Source organism: Limulus polyphemus, unplaced genomic scaffold, assembly GCF_000517525.1.
Source record: "Limulus polyphemus unplaced genomic scaffold, Limulus_polyphemus-2.1.2 Scaffold368, whole genome shotgun sequence".
Classification (NCBI taxonomy): Eukaryota; Metazoa; Arthropoda; class Merostomata; order Xiphosura; family Limulidae; genus Limulus; species Limulus polyphemus.
The window spans coordinates 308,253-328,298 of NW_013665978.1; the positions used below are offsets into that span (position 1 = coordinate 308,253).

At 35.2% G+C, this 20,046-nt stretch overlaps 1 protein-coding gene across 1 annotated transcript in view; it reads left to right on the forward strand.

Annotated features, from left to right (window-relative positions):
• LOC106457742 (ankyrin repeat domain-containing protein SOWAHB-like) overlaps positions 1-20,046 on the forward strand; it is a 111,216-nt gene that overhangs the window by 41,300 nt on the left and 49,870 nt on the right. Inside the window, exons 6-7 of the mRNA XM_022383769.1 lie at positions 3,314-3,325; positions 16,836-16,841. Coding sequence (XP_022239477.1) covers positions 3,314-3,325; positions 16,836-16,841 — 18 coding nt within the window. The remainder of the gene's footprint in view (positions 1-3,313; positions 3,326-16,835; positions 16,842-20,046) is intronic.

The window sequence follows — 20,046 nt, forward strand, 5'->3', positions numbered from 1 at the left end:
AATTAGAAACGGCTAGCACAGATAGCCCTCGTGTAGCTTTGCGCAAAATTCAAATTAAACCAAAATCTTTTCGAAATAGTCAGCGCTCCTAGCAGTAGAAATGTTGTAATTCACTTGGGATTTTTTGTTTGTTTGTTTTAAAGCAAAGCCACAATGGGACATCTGCTGTGTCCACCACGGGGAATGAACCCCCTGATTTTAGTGCTGGAAGTCCATAAGCTTACCGCTGACCCACCGAGGGAGTAATTCAATTGGGATAATAACCAGTGTAACAATGCTTGTTATCAGATACGGTTTTGAAAACTTCGACAAACAAATTTTGGTGAGAAAAAATATTGACTGAAAAACAAAACACGGGATAAAATCATAGGAAAGTGGCACGTAACATGTAAACAGTTCAGAATAACGATCCGAATCCAGCATCAACTGTAATAACGTTAATTAAGCTTTAGACGATTGGAAGCTTGGGTTATTCCCCAAACCAACATATTCAATGCTCTATACAATGTCTTTAGGTATGGTAATTTATGAATACACCTTATAAAAAAAGTTCAAAAATCTGCCTTATCAAGAAGTATGTACGAACTTTTTAATTACTCAGTATATCATCTTGGACGTGTTTTTATCGTTGGGAAATTGATAGAATTAAGTTCGTGAAGGTTAATCTATGTAGGTAATTACTACAATCCACAGTAAAAAAATATATTGATTTTAATAAGGTCGTTAACGTTTTCTGCTGCTGAAATGATCAACTTAGTCTCACTGAACTTGAAGTACCAAATATCAACAGATGGTGTACTAGTCAGCATGCATAATCTATTTAGGCCTAGCTTTCTCATTGTGGCACTCGTTTCAAGTTGTCATGTTGTAGGTCTAGACTATGTCAGGATTTAGAAAGGGGCATAATTTTCTTGCCTATTTAACGTAAGATCTATATCAAATGAGGAAAACAAGAGACTCCACAACTGAATATATATTTAGAAAAAGCATAAAAGTAGAGAAAACGTGAGACGACAACTCAATCTCCCTCCTCCTCCCCCCTTGTTAAACTAATATCGTTTTGATGCAGCAGGCCATTTTCTTTTCAGTTTTGTCTCTCTAGAATTGAGGAGATGGGCCCTCAATTCACTGTGCTTGATCCATATATGTAGGTTTGTCATGTGTCCTGGTGTAGCTTTGCGCGAAATTCAAAACCAAGCCAAACCGTTACACTCCGATCCATTCTTCTACATCAGTGGTTCCCAACTCTTTTAGTCTGAGGTTCCCTTGATGTGAATCAAAAAGTTTGAAATCCCCAGCCTATAACTTTAGCATGGTGATTTAAAAACAGCTCCATAGTGAAAACAATAACATCTCCTTTCGATATACTTTTTGTTGGCTTATTGTTTATTTAGAATTAAAATTAATTCAGCATCTTTGTTTTCGGCGCTCTCCCCTCCCAGAAAAAGCTTCACTGCCCCCAGGTAGGCCACCGCTTCCACTTTGGGAAACACTGTTCTACAATAGTGTTTCTCAGCCGGATTTTCCAGACGACCCCTGCTTTGGTCGTCGTGCCCCCCCCCCCATCCCCCATTATCTCTACATAATGTTCCAGTTCATATCTTTAGTTCATGATGAAGGTGATATGTGCACCTCTCAGACGCCTCGAGGACTCAAATAAAAATGTTGACTCGGCGCAGATAACTCGTGACCCCCCTGAAAACCTTGGGGGTCGCTACACATCGTTTGAGAAACACCATAAGTTATTTCAGAAACCTTTCATATTTGCTTTTAACTTTATAAAATCTGTGTAACTTAAATATTTTGCTGTCAAATTTAGTTATTTACAGATTCACTTACAACATCCCGCATTTTTTATTTACCGTTTTTGTGAGTGTTTTAGGTGTTCCTTGGTAAATAAATAATCAGGTACTGGCTAATCAACTGATTTGATCCCCACCACAGATTTATCAGGTACCTACCTACCCTTCAACCAACCTGTTACCTTACCTTGTTGTCGAATCTGTTCAAAAAGTTGTTCCTAATCAGTTTAGATATATGTAAACCATTATTCAAGCTCACTGTCTTATAACCATCCATAAAATAAAACGTTATGTATTATGTATTACGAGTCGTTCATTATTTACCCAATATGATAGAAAAATGAGTGAGTAAGTACGTTTTTAGTTATCAATTACGCAGTATTTTACATACTGCTGAGTAACTGTAGTTAGCGCGAAATATTTATCAGTAACTGTAGTTCTAATTCCCGTTGGCTCAGCGGTAAACTTGAGGGCTTATAACGTTGAAATTCGGAATTTGATCCTCGCGGTGGAACAGAGCAGATTGCTCATTGTCTACCTTTTTTTATTAAAACATTTTCTTGTTTTTCAATGCTTAAAAATCTAAGAAACAACACACCAGTCACAGAATACATATTTCAGTACGTAGTTTTAAAAATATATATATTGTTTAACTGTTTATTTTATTTACCGTTAAAGATAAGTTTACGACTTCATTTGTTAATTAACAAGAACATATCTAATCAAGGCATCTTAGATTTTTTTACGCTCTAAGAAATCGCCTGATATATACATATATATATATATTCGTAACTCAAAACATTGGATTACTAGCATTTATTAAGAACTATCAGCCAAAAATGAGTAATGATATAACATGTGCAAGAAAACGCACGTGTCAGGCCTCTTCTGTTTTTTTACTTGATCTTCACGGATTTCTTGATTTCATACATCCTTACCTTATGGCTATAGAAGAAAAGAGCAGCTGCTGTCTGTTCTTTGGAATGTGTTTCACAACTTCAACAAGGGGGCCCTATTATTAGATTTGATATATATACAAGTTCTATTAAATTAATTTGAAATTCTTATTGAAATTAAATCCTGCTTTATATATAACTCACTTTTTGTGGTATGGTTATTGACATCATGTTAGCATTACTTGCATTGTGAATTTTTATTGTTGTTGAAATAAAATTACACCAACTGTTTAATTGCATTTGGTTTTGAATACAGTTTTTAATAATTATGATAACATAGCTGTATAATAAATTGAAATGAAAACTTGTTTCATATATAACCCATTTTTTGTGTGATACGGTCTATGACATCATATTAGCATTACTTGCATTTTGCATTTTTTTGTTGTTGAAATAAAATCACACCAACTGTTTAATTGCATTAGGTTTTAAATACAGGTTTTAATAATTACGATAATTTAGCTGTATAAGATGGAAGTGAAGATTTTATAATTCTGACATGTAACTCTGTATTTTTCTCGTCTTTTTCATGTTTACCTTCCATTCCTCCATCAGGACTTTATCACCGTAAGTGAAACCGTATTTTTAAATATTTTATTCTGCCTTAAACCGTACTTATTTATTGTAAACTGTACACTTTTATTATTTATTAAGTAGTATGAGGTCTTAAGACATCAGAATATCGAGATAAATAATGTTCTAGTTAATTCTTTAAATGTAGAGAGTTTATGACAAGGATTACACCTTTCTTGTACAAAACTGCTATCTATATTAATTCACGTTGTGTATTTATCCACGATCTTCTCCCACATTTTTGGAGCTAGCCGTGTATTTATCCACGATCTTCTCCCACATTTTTGGAGCCTTCTTTGGTAGGAAGCAGTCGATGGTCACTCAGGCATGATGGGGTCTAGTATTAGATTTTCAAGGTCGCTGAATCCGAATTTTGTGTTCCTGGATTCTCTGGTGATACCGAGGGCGCCATGTTTGAAACTCATTAGTTAGCAGGACCAAGTGCTGTGCTACAAATACTCACCCATTGAGAATGAGATTCACGCATCTTGGGCTATTCTCATGAGCACATGCATTATTACAAAACATTTCATGTTTTGACCAAATTAGGAGCTTTCTGTAACGCATTGTGGTTGATTGACCAACTGGATCCAGGTCAGATTCACCATCACATCGATCCAGGAAATGTACCAGATGGCACCATTTTGCTACACTGAATAATAAAAAAAATTCTTGGGGGACATGTCTCCGCAGACTCCGTGAAGCGACTGCCTTAAACGCTCGTAACACTTTACTGCTCGCCAAATTTTACGTTTTCAGTAATTTCTCTCATACAGATTCCTAAAAGATGACAACCCTGCAAACGTGGTTTACGGGCTTAGGAACCTCGTGTGGGTGTCCTCCTAACGAGTTTTTTTTTCTGGTACGGACCCCCCCCCCCCTGGGGTCGCTGTAGAAGTAGATGGAGATAGTTTGAAATACTATACTAATGTGAATGTTTAAAACACGTATTGGTAATTGATTGTTCTTGTTTTATCCAAGACTGTTTTGATATGGCATTCATCGTTGTGATCATTCAATTGTCATGTCTCCTTGTTTGTCTGTCTTAGTGTACTCTGTTATCGGGTGATTGATGAATTTGGACAAATACGATAAAATATTTCGTGATTATAAACAAGGAGGCGATAAGAATTACTATATACCTCGGGGATAATCAGGGAACCGGGGTGTATTCTGACTTATAAGTCTTCTTGCCGTATAAGTGCTGTCTGATTATTGACGCACTGGCATACTAGGAGATAAAACAGGTCACATTTGACAGAACTCGACAGATATAAGAAAAAGAATCTTAGTATTCGGTTTGAATGTTAACTACAAGAAAGGTATTCTCCGTGCAATGTATGAAGTAATTCAAATTACTGGTGTCGTCATTATCTCTAGAAATTTCTCTGAACCTGTCGAGTCAATGGTTTTATTCAACAGCACAGCTTTTCAACAGTTTTTACTGAGTTTATTGAAAGATAGCTTTGATATATCAATGTTTGTTATATGCAGATAAACGTGTTAGTGGTGAGCGTGCCGGACTGTGGTTACAAAGTCCATGGTTCGCGTCCCATACCGCAAAAAAAAACTGCTCCAAACTTTGGAGACGCGATTGCGTTATAAAAGTAATTGTCAAATCCCACTATCTGGTCTGGCAAGAGTATCTACAACGATTGCGGTGGGTGCTGTTCACATGCTGCTTCCATTCTATTCAATTAATTCAAAATTAGGAACGGCTGGAGTAGCTTTGTGCGAATATCTCCGAAATGAAACAAAAAGCAGATAAATGTAGACAGTAAACAATACTGCATGTCACAATTTTCTTTGTATCCAGAAATTAAACAGGAAGATAATCAGTTTTTCTACATTTAAAAATGTCCTGTTTTTCAAATATCTATTATAAAAATCGTTAATGTATAAGTTAATTTTTTATTGTAGTATTTGTATAATTTATATTACTTCTTTTTTTTCTGCTGTGTCTCCTGATTCTGAAACTGGTTTCGGTCAACAACAGGGGGTAAGTGAAACCACTATTTTCAGACTTCTAACAGACTAATCATTGGACATAATGCTACGATTAAGACTTATTTTAAGTCCTGTTTTTTTTTCTTTCTTTCTTTCTTAAGTGTTTTTTGGTGTCAGGTAAGACCTAAAATTATTAATTAATTATTGTTAATCTATCGGTTTACATAGGTTTATTCACGTCATTCCTATGTCATATATAAGTTCTTGGAATGAGGTTGAAATGGGTTACCCAGTACTCCGTAATATAGCTGATCAAAATTCATTAAAATGTGCTCGTTCTCAGAATCGGCGTTCTTAATAGTCTCTTACGTCCTTAAATCAGGACTCTATAATCTGCTTACACATTTTTCGTTTTCATTTCCCGCATATAAATATCAAGTTATTAAACATTTTTATTCTTATTGCTCACTATACTAGTGTATACTTATGAAGTTAATTATGTTTTGTTTCTGTTTAAAATGCTAGTAACACGTGTACCACCTACGTGTAAGCTCGTGCGCAACTGTTTAGATGTAACAATGACAGGTTGTATTACTAATAATAATTAAATCCTGACGGATTATGTATTTATATCGAATTAACATTGAATGTAGGTTAAAGAATTGGTGAACACTATATTTTATTCCTTCTTATACGTACATCGTAATTAGTGGAAAGTAGACAGCACAGAAGCCTAAATCATATAAAAGGACAGAGATTAACAAGCGAACAGGCTACAGCAGTCATTATTTCATATATCACAGAGACTTCAGTAGTTAGCATCACGTTTATTTCTTACAAAGAGGAGAAAAAAGGCTAATGTTTTCTGTAATTATTGTAGTTAACAGACAGTAGACAATAGTTTTATTTCGTACAAAAGAAGATAAATACTTATGTTCCCTGTAATTTATTTAGTTAACAGACAGTAGACAATAGTTTTATTTCGTACCAGAAGAAGATAAATACTTATGTTCTGTAATTTATTTAGTTAACAGACAGTAGACAATAGTTTTATTTCGTACAAGAAGAAGGTAAATACTTATGTTCCCTGTAATTTATTTAGTTAACAGACAGTAGACAATAGTTTTATTTCGTACAACAAGAAGATAAATACTTATGTTTTCTGTAACTTACTTAGTTAACAGACAGTAAACAATAGTTTTATTTCGTACAAGAAGAAGATAAATACTTATGTTTTCTGTAATTTATTTAGTTAACAGACAGTAGACAATAGTTTTATTTCGTACCAGAAGAAGATAAATACTTATGTTCCCTGTAATTTATTTAGTTAACAGACAGTAGACAATAGTTTTATTTCGTACAAGAAGAAAAAGACGAATGTTTTCTGTAATTTATTTAGTTAACAGACAGTACACAATAGTTTTATTTCGTACCAGAAGAAGATAAATACTTATGTTCCCTGTAATTTATGTAGTTAACAGACAGTAGACAATAGTTTTATTTCGAACAAGAAGAAGATAAATACTTATGTTCCCTGTAATTTATTTAGTTAACAGACAGTAGACAATAGTTTTATTTCGTACAAGAAGAAGATAAAGACGAATGTTCTCTGTAATTTATTTAGTTAACAGACAGTAGACAATAGATTTATTTCGTACCCGAAAGATTTCTTCAATAAACAAGCAGTATTTTAATTTCAAGTTGGAGACGTTTTGCTACTTAGCGAAAAGTAAATAGTAGTCATTATTTCATATCAGAGAAACCTCATTAATTAGTTCACTGTAGCCTTTATTTTGTATGGGAAAGATGTTTTAATCTCTGTACAGGATCCTTGATTTTGTTTTATTAAGGTTTCTTTAATTGGTAGACACTAGTCATTTATTCGTGTAAAATACTTTTTGAAACAGTTGACATTAGATATTAGAATATTTGAAATCGGAGAAATCTCTTTAAAAAGCGGACAGTTGACAGTAGACAGTATAGTTTTTATTTCATATTGGACATATCTCATTAAATAGTGGACAGTATAGCCATTGTTTATAGCGGAGATATCTCTTTAAATAGTGGACAGCAGACAGTATAGCCTTTATTTCATACCGGAGAGATCTTTTTAAATAGTGGACAGCAGCAAATATAGCCTTTATTTCGTATTGGAGAGATCTCTTTAAATAGTGTACAGCAGCAAGTATAGCCTTTATTTCGTATTGGAGAGATCTCTTTAAATAGTGGACAGCAGCAAATGTAGCCTTTATTTCGTATTGGAGAGATCTCTTTAAATAGTGGACAGCAGCAAATATAGCCTTTATTTCATATTGGAGAGATCTCTTTAAATAGTGGACAGCAGCAAATATAGCCTTTATTTCATATTGGAGAGACCTCTTTAAATAGTGGACAGCAGCAAATATAGCCTTTATTTCGTATTGGAGAGATCTCTTTAAATAGTGGACAGCAGCAAATATAGCCTTTATTTCATATTGGAGAGATCTCTTTAAATAGCAGACAATAGACAGTATAGCCATTGTTTCATACCGAAGAGATCTCTTTAAATAGCAGACAATAGACAGTATAGCCATTGTTTCATACCGAAGAGATCTCTTTAAATAGTAGAGAATAGACAGTATAGCCATTGTTTCATACCGAAGAGATCTCTTTAAATAGCAGACAATAGACAGTATAGCCATTGTTTCATACCGAAGATATCTCTTTAAATAGCAGACAATAGACAGTATAGCCATTGTTTCATACCGAAGATATCTCTTTAAACAGCAGACAGTAGACAGTATAGCCATTGTTTCATACCGAAGAGATCTCTTTAAGTAGTGGACAGTATAGCCATTGTTTCATACCGAAGAGATCTCTTTAAGTAGTGGACAGTATAGCCATTGTTTCATACCGAAGACATGTCTTTAAATAGCAGACAATAGACAGTATAGCCATTGTTTCTTACCGAAGAGATCTCTTTAAATAGTGGACAGCAGCAAATATAGCCTTTATTTCATATTGGAGAGATCTCTTTAAATAGTGGACAGCAGCAAATATAGCCTTTATTTCATATTGGAGAGATATCTTTAAATAGCAGACAATAGACAGTATAGCCATTGTTTCTTACCGAAGAGATCTCTTTAAGTAGTGGACAGTATAGCCATTGTTTCATACCGAAGACATGCCTTTAAATAGCAGACAATAGACAGTATAGCCATTGTTTCTTACCGAAGAGATCTCTTTAAGTAGTGGACAGTATAGCCATTGTTTCATACCGAAGACATGTCTTTAAATAGCAGACAGTAGACAGTGTAGCCATTGTTTCATACCGAAGAGATCTCTTTAAGTAGTGGACAGTATAGCCATTGTTTCATACCGAAGACATGTCTTTAAATAGCAGACAGTAGACAGTGTAGCCATTGTTTCATACCGAAGACATGTCTTTAAATAGCAGACAGTAGACAATGTAGCCATTGTTTCATACCGAAGAGATCTCTTTAAGTAGTGGACAGTATAGCCATTGTTTCATACCGAAGACATGTCTTTAAATAGCAGACAATAGACAGTATAGCCATTGTTTCTTACCGAAGAGATCTCTTTAAGTAGTGGACAGTAGACAGTATAGCCATTGTTTCATACCGAAGAGATCTCTTTAAGTAGTGGACAGTAGACGGTTTATAGTATTTGTTTCGTACTAAAGAGATTCTTTAAGTAGTGGACAGTAGACGGTTTATAGTATTTGTTTCGTATCGGAGAGCAGAAAGCATACAGTGGAATTTACTTCCTATCAGAGGGATTTTATTTCATTTTATATTTTAAAAAGTGAGTGAGCCGAACTCATAATCCAATTTTGAATTCTTTCTCTTTATCTCGTTTTTGCAATATACTTTTAAACTAGCGTGGTTGGAGAGTGTAAACACATTCTAATCCTAACTGTTGTTCATTAGGCCTAACTTAGGAAAAAACCGATAAAAATGAAATACTAAAAATCACACGATTCGAATAGAGTAACATACGAGTTGGCGGTGGGTGGTGTAACTTTCCTCCTAATCTATCTCATTTTTTTCAAAATTAGGAACGACTAGAGCAGATACTCTTCGAGTAACTTTGCGCGAATTATAAATTATCACCCCCCCCCCCCTCCCGCTAGTGGCACAGCGGGACGTCTGCGGACTTAACAACGCTAGAAACCAGGTTTCAATACTCGTGGTGGGCAAACAAACACAAATCATCCCTCCCAATAATAGTGTGATTTTTTAAAAAAAATTGAAGTTAATAAATACTTTTTTATTGATTGTTTATTATGTGATAAATCTGTAATTTGAAACACCTAACAAGGTTGATTCTGTTTTATGAAAGAAACTGCTCACAGACTGGAATAAATTATGCAATAAAAAACGTATTATATAGTTTTAAATTTTTAAAACTCTGTAAAACTATCAGATTGTAGTATATGTATATAATCATATGCTTAAGAAGTAATACACAGTAGTTGAGATCAAAAATATATTCTATAAAAGCACAGAACTGATAAATAATGAAATAAAAGCCATTGAATAAAACCAACTACAATGGTTATAATTATCTTTTAAAAGTAACGGCTTTTTTTCGAAACTTATTATTTATTATTTCAAAGGATGTGGAATACTTTTTGAAATGTAAATATCAAAAAGTAATAATTTTTATGTGAAAGTTGTAACTTCTTTCTAATCGAGTTGTTTGAAATAAAATACGTTAGGTTTATAATTAAAAGTTGTATGGTTTGTTTTCCCATGCTAAGTTTTTCAACTGTTTTCTTTGTATTTCTACTTGCCTTATTATACTCATCTTCTTCGGGCGTTACTTCTTGTGTGATGGATTTACTCCGTGTTTCAACTCATTCTCCACTGACTTCAATCTCGTTTGATTGGACTTGTTCTATCAGTTCGTAAGTATCATCTCAATACTCGTTATTTTTACTTTTCTACAGTAAAATAATTGCAACAGAAGTGTGTAATGTAATTTTGTAGTTCATGTAATTGGATCCCCGTCACACCAAACATTCTCGCCCTTTCAGCCGTGGGGGCGTTGTAATGTGACGGTCAATCCCACTATTCGTTGGTAAAAGAGTAGCCCAAGAGTTGGCGGTGGGTGGTGATGACTAGCTGCCTTCCCTCTAGTCTTACACTGCTAAATTAGGGACGGCTAGCGCAGATAGCCCTCGTGTAGCTTTGCGCGAAATTCAAAACAAACAAACAAACATGTAATTGGATATGAACTGTTGTTATATTTGTTGTTTCGGATCGATAAATATGTGGGTTAGTGTTAAAAGTAGCATCCAGTTTTAATAGTTTTATTATAATAACAACGATGTGAATAAATAGATGTGTTTGTTTTAGGAAAAGTTTCACGCCATATTTAACATTACATTTGTAAAGACAATCGTTTTAATGTCCTCCTATGTGTGCCCCTCAGTGGCTCAGCGGTAAGCCTGAAGGTTTACAACTCTAAAACTCGGGTTTCGATACCCGCTGTGGACACAGCATTGATAGCCCATTGTATAGTTTTGTGCTTAACTATAAACAAGTCCACCGATGGGACAGTGATAAGTTTCCGGACATATAACGCTAAAATCCGAGGTTTGATTCCTCACGGGGGAACAACAGATAGATAGCCCAATGTGTCTCTGTTCTAAAACAAATAAACAATAAAGATAGAATTTTTGTCATCATATGGTGGAAAGAAGTAGGGCCAGTTATAAATGTTATTGTTTGAACAATAATAGATTGTGTTGTGAAAAAAAAAGATAATTGTTGAACGTTTTTATTTCAAATGTTTTCACTTGAAGTATTTCTTTGTTAAACAAAAGAAAATTTCTACGTTAGAAACACAACATTTTGGTCATTCTGTATTAAAATAAAATATAGTTGTTAAAGATAAAACATTTTTGTGCTAAAAATAGAACATTCCAATGTTAGAAATAAACGTTTCTGGTATAAAAAATGGAAAATTTCTGTGGTTTGTGATTGTTAAATATAAGATATTTCTGTGTTAAAAGTATAACATTTTATAATTAAAAGTGACACAACTTTTCACCCAGCTAATTTTTTCAATCGTGGGTGCAGTTTTAACGAGCAACAAGAAACGAATATTTCTCATACTAATAGCGCTAGAGAACAATTTTCATTAAGTTTGGTCTATATAGACTTGTATAATGCTACAATTACGGAAACTTCAAACATTTAATTGACTGTGCAGTAGCTTCAACAGTAATAGGGCTGGGCATGACTAGTATTTAGTGAGTTAGTACTATAAACCTGAGGATTCGTGGTTTGCGACTCGTTGCCTTAAAAAAAAAACCAGTCCACGTCTTGGATCCTTTGATGCGCTCTAAGAGTGGCGGTCAAGTCCCACTATTCGAGCAGACAAGAATAACCAAATAGTTGGCGGTGGGTGCTGTTGACTAGCTGCCCTCCCTTTAACCTATCTACCATTTCGAAATTGAAGAGCTACATGCATATAACTCTTGTATCGTATAGCCTTGCGCGAAATTCTAAACCAAAACAAACATTACAATTTTTAAAATGAAAATATATACCAAGAGTTTTTATACTTTATAGAAAGAATTTTCAATAAATATTTCAGTCCATTGTCGTTTTGCTAGTGCTCCATATTTGTGTAGTAAAGATTTCGGGTTCCAGGTTTGAAATCAGGTTCCGTTTGTGATTTATAATTTGAATGTAAAACTTACTTTTCTCAGCGGAAACTTATAGAACTCGAGTTTTTCAAAAATGCGTCGTGTATTCGTATCTAAAAATTGAATTAAAACTAATTTTACCCACTTGGGAAAAACGTACACTGTGATTTACGATGGTCCTACAGTGCTGCATCGTTTACTTTCATCTGTTTTTTCATTTTAAAAGAAAGTTGCGTATTAGAAGTTACTCCAGTTCGTATAGAAATCAGTCTTTATAGTAACAGATAGCCTTTGTAATTCTTTCCGCAATGGCCCCTCAGTGGCACAGCGGTATGTCTGCGGACTTACAACGCTAGAAACCGGGTTTCGATACCCGTGGTGGGCAGAGCACAGATAGCCCATTGTGTAGCTTTGTGCTTAATTACAAACAAACATTGAATAATAAAGTATGCGGCCACCAGAAAAGACATTACAGACATTTATTTAAGAGCTAACTGGTGTATCAACAGTAAGCTTGTGGGCTTACGACGCAGAAATTCGTGTTTCGAATCCTGTGGATGGCACAGCGCAGGTAATTTTCCTCTTACAGCAATATCACGTGACTGCAGAAGGTTTTTTTTGTTGTTGCAAATATTGATTGCTACAGAGGTGACAGAATATAATATCATTTGTAACTTTACCTTTCTTAACGTGGATAATATTACTTCAAGCTTGAAGGCTGGAGTTTTTTGTTTTTTTTCAAACGTATGGGTGATATTTCGGTGCCATTATTCTTCTGTAGGGTATATACAGTTGAGAACAACTGTAAAACCATAGTTAGAGACGCGTGTTTAGTACAGAGAACTGAGATAATCTTTTACCATCAATTTATCTCTCTCACGCTTTTTTGGAGCGCCAAAATGGAAATACGGTTAACCAGTATGATTTATCTAAACCATAGTTAGAGACGTGTGTTTATTAGAGAGAACTGAGATAATCTTTTACCATCAATTTATCTCTCTCACGCTTTTTTGGAGCGCCAAAATGGAAATACAGTTAACCAGTATGATTTATCTTTTATAAAAGTCGGATGCTCTGTCAAGTCAGAGATGTTTTGAATACAACATCTGTACTGCCGAAACGAAATTGAAATAGTTAGATGAGTTTTTAAATTTTTTATAGTACGAGAGTGATAAAATATTTCATTGGAAAGTGTTTTGAGGTTTTAAGCCTAATTGGACAGCCAAAATTTATATATATATATAATTTTATAGTTTCAACTTACAGTCAATCCACCCCCCCCCCCCCCCCACAAAGTTTATTTTTATGCAAGTGATTAATTTGAGTGTCGGGCATGTGAACTAACATGGAAATGATCGATCGGTCATCTAGTCTGTGTTATGAATATGTAGTATCTCCTCATCTTGTTCTAGTTGTAGCTTTGAAGTGAACCACGGAGTTTCAAGCGGTTTTCTCTATTATTCACGTTTTCTTTTCTTTCTTTCTGGCAGTATTTTGATGAAAATTAATAATTTCCAGAGAAATAATTAATTATCCTACCTTGACCAGGTCTTTAAGAAGCTGTTTTGATGTTTCACGCACACGTAGAACCAACCGAAGCCAACCAGTCATAGTAGGCTGCCGTGAATTGGCTACTCGCTTAGCAAAGTGTTATTAACTGAATGTGGAAGTGCTTTTCAACGGATGGTACATGTGGTCAGACATCTGTATAAGAAAGACTATCATCTTAATACAAGCATATAACCACTATTTATCATTTCTGGCTCGCCACAGTGATATGGTACCTGCTTCAAGCTGAATCAGATGTCCACAGTCAAAACAGAACGCTGTGTCAGCGTCCAGACCATTAGAAACAGACTTCAAAAGACTAACCTGTGTGCCAATTTCCTAGTGTAGCGTATTCCATTCACAGAAGAACAAAATCCAACTCATCTACAATGGCGCCAGAACACGTTTAGTGGATCATCATCTTGTGGATGAGTTGCTATTTACCCTGCAGCCACTTAACAGATGGATATAGTTTGGAGAAAATCCGAACGTAGATGCAACCTCATTTTCTTACCATAACGTGACGCATGTAACAGGGTTAGAAGTATAGTTTGAGCAGAATTCATTAAACATCGGTGGACATACAAACCTTTGTCTATATCCTGTTATATGTTATTATTAATCTCACACATTATTGGGACCACATTGTACGACTCTGTGTACTACCATATGATGGTTGAATTGTCCTCGATTTCAGCCTTATAGGTAACGCCCGCCCCCTTTGTGTTAAACTGTTCAACAAGCTCATTGGACTTCAATCACGTTCCGTCAAGAGACTTCAGAAAATAAAGATGCCTCTGGAAACAGTTCTTTCAGAGAATTGGTCGAGCATAACTCAGGACTTTAAAACACTGTAGGTGCAATATAGGTTTCGGGTTGCCCTTGCTTTTCAAAGCGACTCTACTCCATGTTGAAGTGAAATGCCATGAGCTGTGAAGACGTAAAACCACATCTACCAGCTCTTAATATACGAGTGTATAGGGAGAATAGACAGTCAGCTGCTTTTCATCTCACAAGACTGATTATCTGATTTCTCATGAAAATTACACGGGTTGACCCTGTGATAAAACTTTGTATTTCGGAGCTGACGAACTAGGTTCGAATCCGTGTGCTACCTAAAAATATTCTACGTACTCTAAGTTGAGGGTTGTAAGAGTGACAGTCAATAGCTTAGTGTAGATTGTGGGTGGTAGGGTACTGCTTATTGGCTGCGTCCTCTCTGTGGCATATAGCCTCAGTTGCTTTGCTATAAATCTCAAAAATACAAACACATAAAAAATAACTGAGGATTGTTGGGTAGTTAACATTATAAAATAAGTCTTTTTTTTTTCACTGCCTTAGCCAAAATATTATAACTTATAATATTTATTTATTTGGTAGCTCAGTGTGTGTGTGTAGCTCAAGCACAACACGTCATCAGTTTACGGAGATTAAGCGTGTGTAAAAGTTGAGTAAGAAGTTTAATTTAATCTGTATATATATATATATATATATACTTTAGAGATTCATAAAGCATTAACTGTTATTACCACACACTTAAGCACCAGAGGGGATCCAAACTACCTTTATTAGGAATGTTATAAGTCTGTCTAAATGTATATTTTTGTAACTGCACTGTTCATTAAGTTGTATATATGTAACTAGTTTGGTACTGAAGTAAAGCGTTTCATCCTATAATGATAGAACTTAAAACATGTCGCTTTGGGATCTTATAATGCCTTTCACTATACAGTTTAGTTACTTAGCATTTTCACAGTAGGATGAGGGGTCGGACATTACATCCTGACTTTTATACGAAGCGACTTGATTTAGTTCCATACACCCGCAGCTTAGACAGTTGACGCCAGACTGAGGGACACAGCGGGTTTCTCGTGGGTAGGGCCCAAGTCATCTTAACTCTACCTAATTTGTTAAGCAAGCAACTTTAGCCATCCCCGGGCTTAAGTAAAATGTTTAAAACCAAATTTACTCCCTCCCTACATATCACCTCTTCTAATTTGCCCCCCCCCCCACCCCAGTGGCACAGCGGTATGTCTGCGGACTTACAACGCTAGAAACCGGGTTTCGATACCCGTGGTGGGCAGAGCACAGATAGCCCATTGTGTAGCTTTGTACATAACTTCAAACAAACTCTTCTACTTTAATTCAGGAAGGTGACGTATTTTCGTAAAATAATGTCCTTCTCGGGATATTCCTCTAAAATTACTGTACTCTGGAGCAGTTATTTCCAACCGCCGGTTCACAATACAGTTGGAAAAAAAAAGTTCTAAAACATACCCACTAAAATATTTTGTTTTACAGTGTAATTTAAAAGTGTGTAAAATCTAATATCGTACGAAGCAGTCCATAAAATTTTGGGATCAGAACCATCTGGTTCTCAGTTGGAGAAAAGGTTGGCAACCACAGATCTGGAGTGTAAAGGAATTTAAAAATCTATACCCACAATCAACCAGGCTAAACTGAGTATTAGTGTGTATGGCCACGAATACAAATTATCTCATAAAATTTGAAGGAAAAACCCAATACATAAATAGCCTGAGTGAAATTACATTCTTTTGTGTTTTGATGTCACTCAATAATGCCCCCCAGTGGCACAGCGGTATATCTACGGACTTACAACACTAGAAACCGGGTTTCGATACTCGTCGTGGGCAGAGCACAGATAGCCCATTGTGTAGCTTTGTGCTTAATTACAAACAAACATTCAATAATAAAGTATGCCGCCACCAGAAAAGCTCTTGTAAGACAACCCTACCTTTATTGAAGTTAAGGTACTACATGGTGGGGTGATGTTACTTAAGTATCTGACCACCAGGAAAGCTATTGTAAGACAACCCTACCTTTATTGAAGTTAAGGTACTACATGGTGGGGTGTTGTTACTTAAGTATCTGGCCACCAGGAAAGCTATTGTAAGACAACCCTACCTTTATTGAAGTTAAGGTACTACATGGTGGGGTGATGTTACTTAAGTATCTGGCCACCAGGAAAGCTATAGTAAGACAACCCTACCTTTATTGAAGTTAAGGTACTACATGGTGGGGTGATGTTACTTAAGTATCTGGCCACCAGGAAAGCTATTGTAAGAGAACTCTAACTTTATAGATGATACTGGGTGAACCTGAGCATACATGGTTCGCATCTCGCAAACACAAAAATCATGTTCCTGTGACAATTAAATATCTCTGATTGGTCAGACAGAAGTAGCTGAAGAATTGGTGGTGAGTGCTGGTGACTAGAGCTTTCTTCTCTCTCGTCCACAAGTTCAAAATTAAGAACGGCTATGCGCAAATGCTATTGCTCTTGTGTGAAACTTCTGAAACAAACAATATAAATTTTGTTACAGTGTTAAGGAGGTCGTTGACGTGGAATAATTGTTTACTTGTCACGACTAAACCTCATGTCAAAACTAAGTTCAGTTTAGACAGTGCACTTGAATGCGATGGTCATTTGAAGTTCCAGTCCATAGGTTTGTTCTCTATGGGGACCTTGACTAATTGACTTACCACTGTCCACCGGAGTCACTCCATCGCCACTTAGTAAACTTCTTCGTGTATGTGCCAACCTTACCTTTAAAACCCACACATAGTCACGTGTTTAGTTTACATTCATTTGTTGGTAGAGTCACGTAGTGTTTGTTTTTGTTGTTATTTTTTTGGAGGGAGTGGGGTTCTAAGTTATCAATTCTGTTATTAGCTTGTGTAGGCCACCAATCAGCCGTTCATATCCTTACAGAACATGGCTTATCGTGCTATATTTATAAAGGTGTAGACAGACTTACATATTGGAATTTTTTAAGGTTGAGCCTGAAAAGTATTAATAATTTTACCATGGCACCCTCATAAAAAATATAATTCACTCAGACATGATCTTCCTCCGAACTTTCCAGACCTTCCAAGAATGGAATTAACTTTCTCCGGTGCTTTTCATTTCTAATAAGTGGGGTCGTGCTAATTAAAACAAACATACAAACTTATAGAACATAAAATATTGTTATTGTGGCTCAACAGTCAGCTTGAGAACTTATAATGATAAATTCGTGGTTCGATCCCTGTGGTGGACACATAACTGTAACCTTAAGAACAAATGTTTTATATTGGCGTTATTCATCTTATTTCATCAGTTGTTTTTCTCTTTTTAGCAATTCTTTTGAGTTCTTTTTTCTTTTTCTTGTCTTGTTTTTAACTGCCCACCCCTTTTATTTCCTTGACGTCATATTATGCAACGTTAAAGCTAAAAAAAATATCCACTTGTGAAAAGTGACACTCAACGCGTGTTTCATTTTCGACATCGTGTCCGTGGTCGTTATTGGAAACTGCCCGCACGCGCTAAACATTTACGGCTCTCGTTGATCGGGTGTTGTGCCTGTGTTATTGAACGATGTCGTTTTCTTCGCTCGCCAGCTGTGTCCTCACGGCTATAACAGGTTACCTCTGTTTTCATCCTTATTCAATTTTCAAGTTGGTTTTTCAGTCGAAGCCTGTCGTTTTATTGAAGTTCTAAAGCAGTTGCAGTGGAATTCTAAAACACGCTGCAAGAGCTAGTGTACCATATGGACACGTAATCCATCATTCTTTTAAAAATTACATTACAGGAACTGCTCCAGGGTTTAAATTCCTTCTCGGAATATTAGCGTGCCACAGCGTGGAGGTCAACGGCAGCCTTGAAAGTTATGAACTGGTGGTAACACGAGCATGGTATTACAGCTGGTACACGTGGCGACGTCTCTTAATCCATTTCCGATACGAACTCTACTTAACAACTTAGAGATGCTTATTTATGTATTTAGTTCAGCTGTTATTTTTCCCTCGCAATGCGAGCACAAATAAGAAAGTAATTTGTTCTTAAGTTTTGTGATATATTGCCTCAATGTTCGTCAGCTTCGTGTTTTACGTATAAAACTGGTTTGTAATGTGTACAGAAATGTTTGGCATTTACCATTTCATTACCATTTGTGTCTAATGGTTTACATTATTGTTAGGTTGGTATTAGTTTACGAGTAATATGTGTTTAATGGTTGACATTATCATTAGGTTGGTATTAGTTTACGAGTAATATATGTCTAATGGTTTACATTATTGTTGACTCGCACCATATTGATAGGTTAAGCAGTAGTGTAAATTTCAATCAGAGCTTTTTTAACACAACATATGCACGAAACAGATGACACTCGTTGTTTTATACGGATAACACTTGATACACTCGTTGTTTCATACGGATAACATTTGGAATAATTACAAACTGCCGAGTGCACTCGTACCTGAGCTTATTACCTACTTACTCGTAAACTAATACCAACCTAACAATAATGTAAACCATAAGACACATATTACTCGTAAACTAATACCAACCTAACAATAATGTAAACCATTAGACACATATTACTCGTAAACTAATAACAACCTAACAATAATGTAAACCAATAGACACATATTACTCGTAAACTAATAACAACCTAACAATAATCTAAACCAATAGACACATATTACTCGTAAACTAATACCAACCTAACAATAATGAAAACCATTATACCCATATTACTCGTAAACTAATAATAACCTAACAAGAATGTAAACCATTAGACACAAATTACTCGTAAACAATCTAATAATAATGTAAACCATTAGACACATATTACTCGTGAACTAGTAACAACCTAACAATAATGTAAACCATTAAACACATATTACTCGTAAAATAAAAACAACCTAACAATAATGTAAACTATTTGACACAAATTATTCGTAAACTAATAACAACCTAACAATAATGTAAACCATTAAACACATATTACTCGTAAAATAATAACAACCTAACAATAATGTAAACCATTAGACACAAATTACTCGTAAACTAATAACCTAATAATAATGTAAGCCATTAGACACATATTACTCGTAAACTAATAACAACCTAACAATAATGTAAACCATTAGACACATATTACTCGTAAACTAATAACAATTAACAATCTAATAATAATGTAAACCATTAGACACATATTACTCGTAAATTAATAGCAGTCTAACACTAATGTAAATTATTAGACATAGAATACTCGTAAATAGCAATCTAACACTAATGTTAACCATAAGACATGGATTACTCGTGAATTAATAGCAACTCAACAATAAACACCAAACATAGTTTACTCGTAAATAAGCAGTAAGAGCAATTAAACAATAACATATTACACGTAAATCAGTAGTAAGAGCAAGTCATCAGTAACCGCTACGCATATATTACTCCTAAATTAGCAATAAGAGCAACTCAATAACCAGAAGACATAGATTACTCGTAAATTAACAGTAACAGCAAGTTAACAGTAACCATTAGGCACAGATTCCACCTAAATTAACAATAAGAGCAACTCAACTGTAACATATTACACGTAAATTAGCAGTAAGAGCAACTAAACAATAACCACTAGGCAGAGATTACTCGCAGATTAGCAGTAAGAGCAACTAAACAATAACCACTAGGCAGAGATTACCCGTAAATTAGCAGTAAGAGCAACTAAACAATAACCACTAGGCAGAGATTACCCGTAAATTAGCAGTAAGA